The sequence below is a fragment of the Letharia columbiana genome (genome assembly GCF_014066305.1).
Source record: "Letharia columbiana isolate WasteWater2 chromosome Unknown Sc0000011_s2, whole genome shotgun sequence".
NCBI lineage: Eukaryota > Fungi > Ascomycota > Lecanoromycetes > Lecanorales > Parmeliaceae > Letharia > Letharia columbiana.
Window position 1 is genome coordinate 76123 of NW_023501049.1, and position 15559 is coordinate 91681.

At 49.8% G+C, this 15559-nt stretch overlaps 5 protein-coding genes across 5 annotated transcripts; 3 read left to right on the plus strand and 2 right to left on the minus strand.

Annotated features, from left to right (window-relative positions):
• Positions 1 to 730: 730 nt before the first annotated feature.
• HO173_004251 (uncharacterized protein) lies at positions 731 to 1141 on the plus strand (the record flags this gene model as incomplete). Its single annotated transcript, XM_037306175.1, has 1 exon — positions 731 to 1141. The coding sequence occupies one exon, from the start codon at positions 731 to 733 to the stop codon at positions 1139 to 1141; it is 411 nt and encodes a 136-aa protein (XP_037166685.1).
• Positions 1142 to 1477: 336 nt separating this feature from the next.
• Positions 1478 to 4278, plus strand: HO173_004252 (uncharacterized protein; the record flags this gene model as incomplete). The annotated part of the gene is made up of 4 exons (XM_037306176.1): positions 1478 to 1698; positions 2915 to 3421; positions 3659 to 3958; positions 4206 to 4278. The coding sequence occupies 4 exons, from the start codon at positions 1478 to 1480 to the stop codon at positions 4276 to 4278; spliced, it is 1101 nt and encodes a 366-aa protein (XP_037166686.1).
• Positions 4279 to 8775: 4497 nt separating this feature from the next.
• HO173_004253 (uncharacterized protein) lies at positions 8776 to 11294 on the minus strand (the record flags this gene model as incomplete). Its single annotated transcript, XM_037306177.1, has 3 exons — positions 8776 to 8832; positions 8891 to 10275; positions 10325 to 11294. 3 exons carry the CDS (start codon positions 11292 to 11294, stop codon positions 8776 to 8778), a joined length of 2412 nt encoding a protein of 803 aa, XP_037166687.1.
• Positions 11295 to 12210: 916 nt separating this feature from the next.
• On the plus strand, positions 12211 to 13764 carry HO173_004254 (uncharacterized protein; the record flags this gene model as incomplete). The annotated part of the gene is made up of 2 exons (XM_037306178.1): positions 12211 to 13166; positions 13230 to 13764. 2 exons carry the CDS (start codon positions 12211 to 12213, stop codon positions 13762 to 13764), a joined length of 1491 nt encoding a protein of 496 aa, XP_037166688.1.
• A 704-nt stretch (positions 13765 to 14468) lies between these two features.
• HO173_004255 (uncharacterized protein) lies at positions 14469 to 15538 on the minus strand (the record flags this gene model as incomplete). Its single annotated transcript, XM_037306179.1, has 2 exons — positions 14469 to 14949; positions 15003 to 15538. 2 exons carry the CDS (start codon positions 15536 to 15538, stop codon positions 14469 to 14471), a joined length of 1017 nt encoding a protein of 338 aa, XP_037166689.1.
• Between the last annotated feature and the right edge of the window lie 21 nt (positions 15539 to 15559).

Below are 15559 nucleotides of genomic sequence, written 5' to 3' on the forward strand. Positions count from 1 at the left end.
TTTTTGGTACCAGAACCTTCAACAGACAACGTTCTATTCTTTCGCTATGAGACACGCATTGTTGACATAAATAAATTCAGTGCTATTTGGGCAATCTTTTCACCGCATAATCTCATGATGACAACTTTCTTTCACGAGGATCGCAGCAAGTGTAGCATTGCTCCTAGAAAATGATTTGATGAACTATAAAAATAAGTTCAAATGATGACCTCCTTCGTCAGCTGATTCCAGACTTGATCATGACTGCAAACTCAAGCGGTAATACAAGCGTCACTTTTTCACGATGCACTATTAACACCGTTGTCGAACGTGATCAAGTATGCAGCAGATCCTTATCTACTAGACTTTATCGTTCAGCGCAGTCAGATCAAAAAGAGTCCGACATCTCTTCATCCGCCATGGAAGGAGGGGATCTACTGCGGAGGCACTCACCATTGCCGGACGCCAACGTACTTTGCCTGCCTCGTCTACAGAAAATATAATTACCCATCTGACTGCTAGGCTTAGGGGGAATGACAAGAACTCAATCAAATACAGTATGATTCAACATCACCTGAAGGAAGCTAGCACTCAATATAAAAGAGAGCTAGGGTTTATTCAAGGTTTGTAATAGTCAGCCGAGCGGTGTGGTTTTGCAAGAAGTAAGTCCGCTCAGCGATGCGGAAATCGATGCCTGGGAGCTTTTTGTGCAAGTTTCTTTCGTATCATACTATCTGGCAGCTGGAGAAGTATGAAAGCCTCACGAGCGTCTGACCATGAAAAACCAGACCCTCGCCGTTGGGAATTTCGTAGGCAGCTCACCTTTGTGCCAGAACTTTTCAACAGCGACTTTGATTCAACAACTCATTCTCTGCAAACATCTATCATCTCTCGAACACGCATCAAATATCTCAGTCTCGGTCAGAATTTCGAACAACAAGGCCTACGAGACCCGATCGAAGCGGTTCTACGGATCTCACTGTCGGATGTGTATGAAATGCGACATTGCGTTTCGCACATCGAAAGGGAAGGGCCACGGCTGCCCAACGGCGCGAAGATCCAAAGCGTACAAGCCCAACATGACGCAACGGAGAAGAAAGACGATGCTGGAACTGAGTTTAACGATCTACCGAAAACTGAGAATGTGATGTTGCCGTTCTAGATAGAAAGGTCAGGGACACAATTGTCCGAAACGCAAAAAGATAGCCAAGGGAGAAGCGAAGGGAAAGGGGACTGAGGCTGGTGCTGGTGCTTCAGCTGAGAAGACAGCGTAAGTACTACTGCCATTCCCGCTTACTGCCGCTAACGTTTCTAGATCTGCCTGAGCGCAGGCAACATGTATTGGTGAGACCATTTCATCCTACATCCTCCTCCGGTTGAATATTTTCCTCTTTTCAACGCTCCGCGATTTCTCCTCTCGCCGCTTGTTTCGCCGCTAAGGAAATACACCAATTTGGAGCAAAATCTCTGCAAGATTGAAGCGTATGCGGCCAGAAACATGAAGATGCATAGCAGTGTCTTGGATTTGAGGGGCAAAGCAAAGTATGACGAGCTTCTCGTAGTCATGAGAGCTGAAATCGATTTCGATTCCAGCCATGACTTGTTCCATTCTCCCACCTCGTGCACCGGTCAGCCTTCGATCTTCTCGAAGCCTCCGCCCTTCTCTACACTACATTCACCGCCGCGTGGTTTTCGCTACAGCCGGGTCGTCAATGGTGGGTTGGTCAGCTGTGGAATACAGCAGTGATTCGAGTCATTTTTTGCAGTTACATTGACTCCCTGTTTTCATCTTTCACGAAGACTTCTTTCTGAGAAGAAGTTCCAGGTGTTCCCAATTCACCTTTTTTCTTTAATTCTCTACCTGATTTTCGAAGCTGTCTTTTTTTGCAGTACGAGGCTCTCAACAAGGACAAGATCAATAAGAACCACTACAAGGAGTACCTGGCAATGATCGGTGATAATCTCCAGAGTCTGTCCACAACGAAGCAGCATGACATGAAGACTGCTACGCATCAGGACCCCCTCACCGCCTCAGCGAGACTTCAGGGAGGGATGGTGCAATCCTGATCTCCAACGCGGTTCCAATCTTATCTCGCCGGCCTTCTCGAATCAGCTGTCGGATTGTCGAGCTGTCTATGGGATGGTCGTTAGCAGGATCGAAGCACTCACAGCAAACGAAAAGTCATGTCTTGTTGCAATCATTGCATACGCCTCGGGTTTTTGAAACGCATTGGTGTGGATTGTGACGTCAGGCATCTATCAGTCCTATGGCCTCGCAATTCAGATGTGTCACCTTGTCTCAAGCTCAGATGCGACTACACCAGGACTAACTGGATCAAGAACGTGAGACATACTCATTTTCTTGGAAATCCTGGCTCTGGCATAGCCTTTTCCAGAAAGTGTTTGAATTCGCAAAATCTTCACAAACATCGTCACCTGTCTAGTCCAGCTTGATAAGCAATGGAGTTCGAAAGAGATGGTTTGTTGAGAAGAGCGAGTCGCAAGGACTGTGCTGATGCGCAGGACAAGCGTACTGGAGAATTAATAAGCGATATAGAGCTAAAGAGGAAGGATAAACAAAAAGCGCTGAAACTCTACGAGCAACGGAGGATGGTACAGGATCAGGGAGCAGAGATTATAGTAGGCTTCGAGGCCCTTTTGCAGAAGACACAGGAGCTACAGAGGCTGGAGGAGACCTTGCAAAAAGAAGCGTAGTACTGTCCACGATGTATGGCAATACCTCATGCGCTTTGTCTTACATATGTGTGCGCGATTCAACGTGGTGCTGGCTGGGCACGCGTACACATTGCCCGTCACTTGCATAAGAAACATGCTCGGCTACTGACACCAATCTTGGGCTTTACCCGGCAAATCTGTGTATACCAACACCGATGTATAGCTTTCGGTCCCCAACTAACTCATCTCCAATATCCAGATCACTGAATTCTCGGAATGCATTCTATCGACATCTCCGTCTACCTTTACGAGTATCTCAACGCCCCTTCGAACGCGAAAGAAAGTCTGAGGCTCGAATAAGTGATCTCCGTGACAGAGACACGCAAGGCGCCGACAACGGACTGTTACTGACGGTACTTACGTCAATGAGTACGGTGCAGATGAAGACTGCTGCGACTCTGATGGGGAGAATGACAATCCAACAAAGGGCATCGTCGAGCGTCAAGCAATTGTTTCAAATGCAAGATTCACTGGCTCCCAATAGTCATCAAAACGGCCACCCCTACACACACATCGTCGAGGCCGTGGGTGGGTCTTACTTCAAGCCCATCCTGGCAGAGACAAACATAATACGCAAGACTCTTATGGCATTCCGGTACGTGATTACTTTCCTGGGCTATAAACTCTATATTAACTACGAAGTAGGCTCCGATGCGACTAGTGCTCTGCCAGAGCTTGATAGGACCTTTGATAGAAAGGTTGTCCTGTAGGCACTGCGTGACAAATTACCAGCCGGGCGTGAGGCGGTATGGGGTAGATACATTGTCAAAATCGATGCAGAGATTGAGCAAAGACAGGCGGAGGTGCTTCAAGACATCCGTGATATAACGGAGAAGAGCTGGACTGCGGAAGAACGCCGGAAGTGATGGTCCAAGCCTATTGGTTGTCCGGAGATCGCTGAGTTCCTCGAAACGCTCTGAGAGTACTTGTGGTCGGTTGAAAGCGCATCCGATGTCGCTCATCTGTACGAATGGAGCGGATTTTTCCAGTCCTGGTTATGGGCTAAATGGCATTATCTCACGGTTACCTCAAAGCAAGAGAAATTCGGCCTTACAGCAGATCGGACAAATGCGTCTCTTCGCTTGACGTTCACCAAATTTGGACTTGAGACTGGTGATGAGCTCTTTATGAGCGAAGATATATTCCGTCGGTTGGATTACGATGCGATCCTCGACTGGCAAAATTCCAAGTCAAACCAAAACATCAGTAACGCGAAAGGATTAAGAGGCTGTAGAGCAGCAAGGTATGGCCAAGGTTTTCTAAGCTCCTGTCTTTGTTTTCCTTTCCGGCTCAGATCCATGCCCTTGTTCCGGCTTCGTGGATCTTGCGAAAGAGAAAAGACTGTTTGCCTCGTCCAGACTACCAACGACCGAAAGTGCATGGTCAGAGGCTGCTGTGAGTTTTGAGCTCATGATACTGAGCGTCAAGCACCAAGCTTCACTATTGCACATGCTCGATTTTTTCCCCCCTTGTATCTTCATAATTTCCAGCTTCCCAGACTCGTCATTAGCAAGCTACAAGCAAGTCTTGCTCAGCATTCATGTTGCGGAGAGACTGATATGATATGATATCTATGATCTGGAGCAACACGACAGTGGCCGCATGACCAAATGGGTCAACATCAGTCCTCTACGATGAACACTACTACCTGGTAGGAATGGATCCTCAGACTGATACTTAGGTGTGGGATAACAGCCTGCTGTGGAAATTCGCACGAGATCACAAAGTGGAGCTATTCGTCAGAGGATCTCAGCCGGTGTTCAAATCTTCGTTTTTTGCCAGGCCGACAAAGAAGCGCGCATTGTTAGACTCAGTGGGATTTGTCCTGCATTCAAGTTCACCTCCTTTCCTTTCAACAAGGATCTTTCCGGACCCCAGACAGGTCCTAAAGTCCAAAACCTCACTTCTTTGGTACCACATGATGACAATCATCAGTAAGTTAGTGGTCTCGATTCGAGTACAAAAGAGTGCACAGTTGTGATGCGAAAGAGCTACACCACTGAAAACGTCCCTAGCTTTTCAAGATCCTGATCGACGACACCCACGCTGGATCAGGTACATGAGTCTCAGAGCAGGTGCTGTTGGCTCTGCTATGGTGGACCTTCATACCTACTAGCATACTCACACTGTTTTTGCACAGCTCCTCCGACAAGCCACTCTGTTCGTTGATTTCAACAAGCCCACCTCGAGGCTATTGATGCTGTTTTTGGGAGGCGATTGACCACTCAAATTCTAATAAATTGATCGATGTGTCGGGTACAAAGGGCATTGTGTTGCGTTGCCGTGGGGCAAGCGTTGCTTTAGAGATGGTTCTGAGACCTCAATAGAGGGAAGACTTCAGGAGTGTGTTACCCATTTGGTTATCACCATGCCTAAACTCCAAGTGTTGGCGTACTGAACGAATCATTCACGATACACGCGTCGACGTCTTTCTGAGAACTTAAAACGACGCGGGTACCTGTATCCACGACTGCATGAAAAGCAATTCTAGGAGGCCTGAGCGCCTGTGAGGTGTGCCAAACTCGACCATGCCACACCTCACCTGTCGAACAACCTGATGTTCCCTTCAAAGAGTGGCATCGAAAGCCTCGAGAATGCCAAGCCAGTTGATGTGAGGGCACGCCTGCTTGAGCTCAAGAAGTCTGCCCAATAAGGACTAGTCCCAATGGAAGTCTAGCCATCAGTCCGTCCATACGACAATTAATGGTCCACCGGTCGTCAACGTCTGTCGTGGCGGAATTTCACGCTCAACATAAGACAAGATACGGCTGTGCGAGATGAGCAGGATCGAGTACTCAAGCTCATGGAGGACGGCAAGTGGGAATTCTTAAGCATTTGGCGCGATAGTTGAGATTGTGCAGTCATTACATTGCAGCGTATACTGCAACTGGTCCGAACTGATGGGAGCGATTCGCTTGACCATGAAATTTAGATCGGCATCAAAGTTTCTCGTGAATCGCAGCCTTCTTCCTTGACATTTGACTACAAGCGCCCTTATTGATCCACTCAGTTTTTGAATGTATTCAAAACATCTCAAGGGAGGAACCGGTGGTAGCTCGAGACGAACGTACATCTCGACTTCAATCAAGGAAACCCTACCAAGATCCGGTGTATTTCAAACAGTAGTTTATCATACCGCGCCGGCTTCTTCGCGGCATCTCCGTCTTGCTACGAGACACTCCAATGTCTCAGTTAATCCTGTTGTCTACCGTCCTTTAAAGCTCAATGATGCTCTCGTGAAGTGCTTCAAGGTAGACGATGAGCCTAACGTTCCCCCTGAGGTTGTGTATTTTCTTTCAAACCTTTCCCACAGCGAGAAGGCTCGGTAGGCTCGGAGCATATACATTCGCGTTCGTAAGCGAACAGAGCTGGTTGCTCCGTGTTCTCTATAATCTTCCAAGCAATACCGGGGTAAAATATCATCTGTGATCAATGCGATGATTCCAGAAAGAGCATAAGTGCTCTGCCTCTTCGTCTATCTCCTGCAATTCGACTGCTTGAGGTGACAACAGGCGTGGTTCTATTGAGTGGCGTAATCCCTAGCACCCCTCTGCTTGCTGGCTCTCATGGCAAATAAAGACGAGGGCGTCTTGGTTTTTCTTTGCTTGGGAGAGCTGAGGAAGGAAGAGGCGAGGAAGTGCTATTTGAGAAAGGAACAGGCGAGTGCTTACCAAGCACCATTGCTACCTACATTGCCCCTGCATATTTAGACTTAGCAAGCTACACTCTACATAGCACTGAATGCCAGTCAATTTGCTACAATATATTGCCTGTGCATACTAGAGTCTTTCAGTTGAACGGACATGACAGGAATGCCGCGAGTACGCACAGCAACTAGCAACCCAAGTCACCCTCATCGTTATCAACACGATTTCAGCACAGCTCCTACAGGCTGGTAGAGAGGATTCTTTGCCTACCTTGGGGAGCTATACTGATAATTGCCATGTCATTACTAAGACTCATCCTCTTCCACGCTATGAGTTGGAATGGTTCGGGCGTCGCTACTTCCACGATACCACTTCCTTTCTGTGTGAGGAAGGTTTCGCCTGTAGCTGTCGTTACGGTGTTTAAGCGCGCCTCAGTCTGATCTCATGGTTCTTATCTAACCTTTGATCCCCCGTTTTCACGTCGTTACACTGTGCACGTTCTCTTCTTCATTTCGACTCCTACAAACTCAGTTCCCATAGCATTCATCCAATACCAAGCATTCTCGTATAATCGCAGTCTAACATGCCTGTCAATTGGATACCCACCTCCAACGATCACTATCACGCCTACCGCAAACAACTCTCTGCCTGACCAAGAGAGGAAAAAGCGTAAAGCTGAATGGGGAATAATGTTCGCAAAGAACGTCGTCAAATAGCCTCCATCGAAGAAGGACCTCACGGTTGGCAGTCCGTCGAAAGTGACGTTCTAACATCTTTCGAGAAATCAAAGTGTGGTCAAGTGAAAGAGCAACAGTGATTTCCAAGTTAGCGTGGCGTGTAAATTATTGGGGGGTTTAATCACGAAGACGGCATTAGCGAGCTGATTAATTAGGAATTCAACATGTGCCATCACCAGCAAGGAGAGAGGAACGGATAGCCCAACCAAGGATGGCTTCGAACCATGTCCTACTCACTGACACAACAAATCATCCGAGAGGACCTGCAGCATTGACATGACACGTATGCTGTCGCCCAGATAAGAAGTATCGTCTTTCTTTCATGTCCAAATTATGCAAAATATATCCAGCCGGGGGACTCCACTTATTTCCAACATGTCGACATGAATATATCTAGTTACCTGGAAAGCGGACATGGAGCAAACATTATCCAGGGATTCGTGTTGGCCGTCACCGAAACGAAGGATGGATGCACGGAGATCATACCAGGGTTCCATAAGCATATTTGGGAGTGATAGGGCGAGGTTCTAAGTCGAGGGAAAGCAACGAACGATCCCATTCACGACCTGGATAAACTCTGAACATCGGATGACGCCGCGGTTTATGGGAACTCCATAGCCATACCCTATCAGCGGGGAGACATAAGGGTGACGAGGCCGAAGATTCTGCATGGGTCGACGCCGAACAAAAGCGGCTCAATCCGTCGGCCAACACTCCGATGATTCGTTGGTGTGCAGAAGGATGGGGAGACCCTGAACGACCTAGCGTCGAACAAATAAAGCGAGGTTGTCCGGGCTCACCCCAGCCAAGAGGCGCTCAAAGTGACACCCTCGGGCCCGCGGAGCAAAATTTGGTCCAATCCTCTACAGATTCCCCGCCGGCAGGCGGTTGGACGTGGAGATTTTGCATTCGCGATCAAGAGCAAGGGAAAAAAGCTTGGTAGGATCTCGATTCGATGAGTGATCGGATCGATTTCGTTCTATTCCAATCAAAGCGCCGCCCGCCAATGGGACCGCAAAAGGAGATCGGTCTTTGGTCCCAAGTCTGGGAGATGAGCGGAAGCAGGGCGGTAAGGCAAAAGCCAAGACGTAGCCATGAAAGATGAGACACCACGTCAATCCCGTGGAAGGATGCGAGTGATGCTGACGGTGTGTCAGATTCTGTCGAGGAAGCCGGTCAACCCAGCCCCGAAGACGATCCCCCGAGTCCCCATCATCTACTCGAGTGCGAAGCCCGTTGGTGCCCGATGATGTGCACCAAGAACGAGTGCTTTGTGGAAACGGAAGACTGGGCGAGTAGCCTGATGGCTCTGGGGGAAAGGGAGCAGAGATGAAGGTGTTGAGGGGGGGTGCTGTGGGTTGTTATGGATTAAGCTACCAGCCTTGTCAGGGTATTGACGATCCTCGTGCTATCGCGAAGAGCGCCTGCTGTCACGCTCGTAGGTCAAGGCGCCCCGCAGGCTTGTCAAGCCCAAATAGACATACATGGAGGAAAGTTCAATGCAACCTGTCAAATCTCAGATAGCTTGTACAAAAAGTATGGTGCAACAGAATCTACAAAAGGTTGTAGATACCCGATGTAAGCCGTGATCTTGAGTATCATGTAAGCAAGCATTCCCAAACGTCGATCCTCATACACCATATATCAAGTCTAATGTATACCAGCCATCGGATACTTCATTTGAGTGATTTCGTAGCAGCGTTAATGTTCCCTTCGATAATCCGACTCCAGCGCTATGAGAATATCTGTGTCAGCAACATTTCCATACAGACTTCGCAGAGCGTTACTCACCTCAACGCCGTCCCTATCCCCATTATCCACACACTCCACCAACCCAGGAAATGTCGCCCCAGCATATCCAGTCCATACGCCCGGCGCAAAAACAACATGTTTAAACCAGCTTCTGCCATCCAACCCCTTTTCATACAAGAAGTTCCTTTCTAAATATTTATACCCTTCATTAACCCTCTTTACCTCGGCATAAAGCTGTGCCTTGAGCCACCATCTCCACCATGGCACACCTTCGCTGATTTTGGACGTGAGAGCAGCAGCGCGGGCGTCGAAGGTGGTGGCTGCGTTGTGTAGGCGGGAGATGGCATTCTCGAGGAGGGTGAAGGAGGGCAGGGAGCGGACCGACCCGTGTGAGGAGGAAGTAGTGAGGTTCTTGACAGAATGGAGGTAGGTATCCAACCCAACGGCATAGTCAGTAGCATTAAAAGCAATAACCGGCGTCTCCACCAACGCCGCCGCATAAAGCGCCCACACCTTGGTCATAGCGACGTGATATGTCCAATCGGGGTCGGTAAACTTGTCCATCCAAGCAAAACTGTCATAATTGCTGTGGTAGTGATAGACGGCATCCCCAGGCCCGGCACCGAAACCTATATCCACAGAGGGGATACCGGCGAAGTCTTGAAAGGCTGTGAAATCGCTCCCAGAGCCCATGGTGCGGATATGTCCATCCCACAGGTCGCGAACCGTTTGGCCTGGGATAGTTTGGTTGGGGGATTGAACCAGTGATGTAGCTTCGTAGAGCGCTTTGTTTAGAAGTGGCGCAGCGGCCGCAGAAAACCTAGATCCTCTGACAGCGACGTCGACGTTAAGGTAAGCAATGGCTGCTTTGGAGAGCCAAGGTATGTACTCCTCGACCCACTCCGTGGAGCCGATGAGACCGTATTCTTCGCCGTCCCAACTTGCGAAAACGATGGTTCGAAGCGGCTTCCATCCTTTGCTCAGAGCCACACCAAAGCTGCGTACTACCTCGTTCATGGCTGCAGAACCACTGTTCGGGTCGCCTGCACCGCCTGCAATCCAGGCATCGCGGTGATTACCTAGGACAATCACCTCGTCTTGAAGCGTGCCGTTGATGATGCCTATCACATTCCAAAGTGGAGTAGTAACATACTCCTGTTCATTGACCAAATTCAAGACTAAATTAGATGGTGATGGGCCAATATTATACTCAACACCCTTGTAACCCAGGCCACCTCCTTGCCAGAATTTATTGAAGTCCTCCGCTCTTGGCCCGTGGCCATTCAACGCTCTGAGTATCGGCAAAGCGTCCTTGTAAGAGATTGGCACGGATGGAATAGCCGGAATAGCGTGATGAGGATCCTGTCTCGGGACACCCGGTTTGGAAGGATACCCTGGCGTAGTAGGATCCCCAGGTGCTATACCTGGCTCGTGTCAGCTGTGCCATCCTTCAATGGCTCTATTCGGACATACTCAAGAACTGCGAGCTCCCCCTTTGCACACTACTCGGATTTCTTGCCGGCCCGTTCGGATACGTCTTATACCCATTCTCCTCGGTAATCTCTCCGTCTTCTTGCGGATCCGTGTAAAGAACAACACCCACCATTCCCAGTTCCTGCGCCCTCTTTACTTTAAGACCTCGAAAGATCCCACCGTATTTGGCCACTGCGATATTGCCCTCCAGAGTGACGTTTGCTTGTTGCAGCTCTTCGAAATCCTTATATGTCCCAAAGTTCACATAAACGTACGGTGCAGTGACGTTGCCACTAGCAGAGTACCCATGGAATGTAGGCACACGGTTGTCAAGTCCACTGGTTGGGTCTTCCGGCAGGACGTCTTCTTCCATGCTGCACTCAAATTTGATCTTGTACCCCCTTTTTTGTTCTCTGTCTTTCCTCTTCCCCACTGATCCTCCTTCATCTTTCTCAGCAACCGCAACATTTCTCTCACCAGCCCCAGCCTTCTCGAGCAAGGCCAACCGATGTCCCAGCGGATAATTTATATAAACATCATAGTCCACAACGCCACTCTCCACCCCAAACTCCACCCACCTGTCCCTTGTCCACTCCGCCTGACTCAAGTTCTTCCCCGCCAAATGCGGACCCGCCGTATAATACTGCTGCCACTCCCTTGCCTTCTCCGGCTTCGGCGTCTTCAGCAGCACTTCCGTCAATTCCTTGTACGAGAATCCCTGGTTGTCGTATGGTGAGTACCACGGCAAGTATGGGCTATGATGCCTTGGCGACCATTCACTCTCAGTATTATTACCCGGCAGATATCTCGCGGGTACCAAGAAAAGGATAATGACGACTATGAGGGTAGTACCGAGGGCGATGGTGCAAAAGCGGCGGATTGCGCTGTGGGAATAGCGGGGACGGGATGGGGCGACGACTAAGGTGGTGATGAGGGGGGTTTGTTCGTTTGGGGTTCTGTTGTTCGACATATTTAGGATTTTTGGCAGCCTGTTAGGGCGTGATTGTGGCAGGAGGGGCTGGACATCTCTGTGTCGATCAGCAGGATCTTAGAAGAGTACCTTATCTTATAAGCAGCAAACTAATTGTACCAAGTAGGACGACTGGACCAGATGCCGAATGCGTTTAAAACATGTATCTTATATTGTAAGATACACGGCCTCAGTAGTGGTCATCTAAAGTAAGTATCAATGGCGATAGGCGCGGTAAGCACCCCGGAACAGCATGGCCCTTCTAAGTTTCTTGACAGAGTACCTTACCTTAAGGCACCTGTGTAATAATGGTGAATATGATTATACTAAATTGATTGGTATCGTTCTTCATTCTCACCGTATGTAGAACTTCTCTATCATAATTGTTTTGATGCCGTGACCCAATAGATTGTCAACCATGGCCTTGTTGCTTTTCATTGCTGGAAATTTGATTTAAGCTGAGCCTTTGAGAGCTGACCCAACAAGCACCTCCATATCGTAACGACCACCCGAGTCTCGCGAACAATACTTTGGGGCGGTTTTCACCATATGGCTACAAGTAAACATGCCTAAAGTGGGGTAAGGTTGACGCAAAATTTCGGTCGTCTTGGAAGTGGAGCGAAAGGCGTGATAGGTGCAAAATCCTTGGCATCACACTGATTAGGGGACCTTTGACACTCAATATGTCCAAAACGACAAGAGACATCCCTCACTCCTCTTTGCTAATACTTTATGGATTGTAGGCTTTAGACTCCTTGAAACTTTTATATGCAAAGCCTCCGTCTCGAAGACAATTGTTGAGGATTAGCCGTTGAGTACCGGATTTGTTAGAAGCTTTCCTCATAAAATTTCAAAAGTATGGTACATACCTCTTGATCACTCATTCCTGACCTCGACCCTCCGTTGGCAGCCCGTCATGGATATACGCCGGCTGCTTGCCTTTTTTTCACGCACGACAAGCAAGAAAGCTGTGAAGCAGAACTCTCTTTTTTTGGACCTGCCTCTCGCTCTCGTTTATGACATCTTTGACGAGCTCCACTTGCCGGAAAGAGTGTTGCTCTCTCAAACATGCAGAGATTTGTGGTATACGCTGCGTTCCAAGTGTTTGTTGGCTATCCGACAAGCTACCGCCGTTGAGCGCCTCGAGTGTCTGGCTGCGCTGGGCGATGTTCTACCCGATCATCGATTGTGTACCTCTTGCCGCTCATTGCATCTTCTGGACCCTAAAGACCTCCCTGTCACGGGCTACGATAAGTTTCATAAGCCATGCCCAGCGCTGGAGACTACTTGGAGCCGTCACCGCTTGATCCCTTACTACGCCATAGCATTTCGTCATGTGCAGCTGGCAATCAAGTATACCCGTTTCAAAGATATCCATCAAGACTACCGCGCGAGCATCCTGCAAAGATTCGTCATTTCCATTCCCCAATTTGATTCGATGGGGCTGATCTTTGGCGCGGAGCCAATAATCATCTCTGGCAGATTTATCTTGATGACAATCTTTGTCTTCTACACGGCTATGGAACCAATATCGTTTTCAACTCTTTCGCGAGCACATTTCCAAATCTGCCCGCATCTCGGTGCTGGTGGGCCTCTCATCCCCGATAACCGTTTGCTTGCAGCGATACGCTTTGCATCCAATGTCGCGGACGGCCAGCTTGGCTCACACCAAGAAGTACATTCTTGCGATCGATGTCCAACCGATTTTCGGATAACAATCAAAGACAGGCAGGCGACTCTTTATGTCTGGCAGGACCTTGGAGCTGGAACCTCTCCCCTGGATCCATACTGGCGTAGTCATATCTGGGATGAGGGGAACGGCCTGTTCAAGGGCACGAAATTCAAATATGAGCATGGAAGCATCCGAGACTTGTATCACAGGAGAGGCACTTGATTGTAAGCAAAGGTAAAACCTCGTCATTGATCAAGTCCAAGATTCAAAGACCTATGGATACATGCAAGATACAGCATCGACAGCATTATCTGTGCCAGCGCAAACCCACCCCCCTCTCTCCCCACAGTTTTACCTCCACCTTCGGTAGCATTCCCATGTATATCCGCAATACTTCGGCACAGGCCCTCCACTATTCCATGTGAGCTTGAGGCGAAGGGGCAAGAAGGGCGTGCGAGTCGAAGGAGACAAGTCGAGTGCTCGCGTTGGCTTCACCCCGAAAGGTTACTAGACCCCAGCACCACGATGAGGTGCGAGCTTGCTGGAGGACCCCGAAGGGCCCCAGGTCTTTTGAACCAGCCCGACCTGGAGGGCTCCCTACGTCGCACGTCAGTCTCGTCTAGGAGGTCTCAGGGCCTCCGCCAGATTCCCAAGCAGATGGACGAGACGACGTTCCCGCGCTTCAAGCGCTTTGATCCTCTCTGCTTGCCTTTGAACTACCTCCTCCAGCCGCGAGAGTCCCCAGACAACAACCGGGGGAGGAGGGTCGGTGGGGGTGGCTTTGGTCCGGGAATTTAAAAAAATTGAACGTACCGTTGACTGTGATGCATGCCATGACGGCTATCATCGTTGTGGCTCCAGCCGTAATCCAGTCTGCTGCTGTTGCAGATGACATTCTGGATGCTTGAAGAGAGAAAAGAGAAGAGAAACAAAGGGCGCAGAGGAAATGAAGTACCTACGACGGTGGGCCGTCCCTTCCCCATATGCAAAGCATGAAAGAGCAAGAGCCAGTCAAACCCCGGCCTACGAACCAAATCAGCTCAATAGGAAAGCACAGACACGAAGCCGAACACGGGAAAGGGGCTCAAGGTTTGAGGGAAAGTCGAGGATTTTCAGAATTGAGGTTATTACCAGGGAAAGAGCTGCATTCAAGTCGACATTCGTAATGGCGAGAGTGAGACACTGAAACTGTACCCGAAAATGTCCATGGCCGAGTCCGTTGCTCGATAGAGCTGGCCTGATGACCATTCTGTACATGCGGTGTATATTTCTGGGTTGAAGCCGGCATAAATTTTAGTCTTCCTGGCAACTGGCCGAAGCGTGGGGCAGTGAAATCCACGACATTCAAGGTACAGCAGGCAGGGAGTCAACCGATTGCAATATGTGGTATGAGAGGAATGGCATGAGAGGGATGGTCTTCATTTTAGTACCCTATGTGATAAATGAGTCTCACTGCCTGTAAACCGCCCCCGCAACGCTGTCAACCCCGGCTTGAACCCTTCCTACTTCCTCTGGTTCCTCATCCCCAAAATCTGCACCATCCTGATGAAAATGTTCAGAAAGTCCAGCTCCAGACTGATACTCTCATTCACAACGTCCTTCTTCACCATCCCTGCATTGGCCAAGCGCGCGTGATGTAGAATCTTCTGCGTATCATAAAGCGTAAACCCCCCAAACACAGCCAATCCACCATACAGCCAAATCTTCTCAGTCAACATCAGCGTCCTGGCCGCCGTGACAGGTAGGACGAGGGGAGCAAGGCCCGAGACAGCGACGACGGCGACACCGGCGAGCAGGGGTCCGCCAAGGTAGAGGTATTTCTCTTGCTTGGCGGTGGCACCAACAAAGGCTATGGAGCCCATCATGGCAACTGTGTAGAGACCGGCACGAGCGAGAATGGCGGGTTGCATGAACATGAGAGGGGAGAGGATGGCGGCTTGGCACAGGTTGAAGCCGCCCCAGAGGGCATATTTTTGGACGTAGCTGGTGTCGCTTTTAGCTTGACATCATACTCCGGACGGCGGACCCAGACTTACTTATCAGGGCTCGTAGCAAAAGTCCCATACATCGTCCCAACGCTCGCCGCCAGTCCCACGCCCATGACGACCCAAGGATTCGCAGTCATGAGTCTGTAACTCCAACCGCTGCGATGCAGCGCATTGGCCGCCACGCCAATGATCCCGATACCCAACCCGGTGTGCATGAAGGTTTCGTTCAGGAACGCCCGTTCGTACGGTGGCATGCCGCCATCTTCTCGGGTCTCGCGGTTGAACATGAAATTCGTGGCGACTAGCGTACCGCCGACGATGGCGGCGCCGTAGAGGAGCCGTTGGGCCGTGCTGCCGGTGTCGGGGCGCACGACCTGGCCGCCAGGCTGCATGTAGGTGCGACGGAAGGATCGCTGAAAGGCATTTCGAGACTTGGTGAGGGCAGTGATGGGCGTGAATGACTTGGTGGTGAAGGTAGAGGGTTTCGGCGAGCTATGGAATGCACGGCTTGTGCTTTGGGATGATTTGGGAAGCTGCTTGATGCATGTGGTGATGGACATCGGCCGACGAAGGACGAACGCCATGATGACTGCTGTGTACGTCGA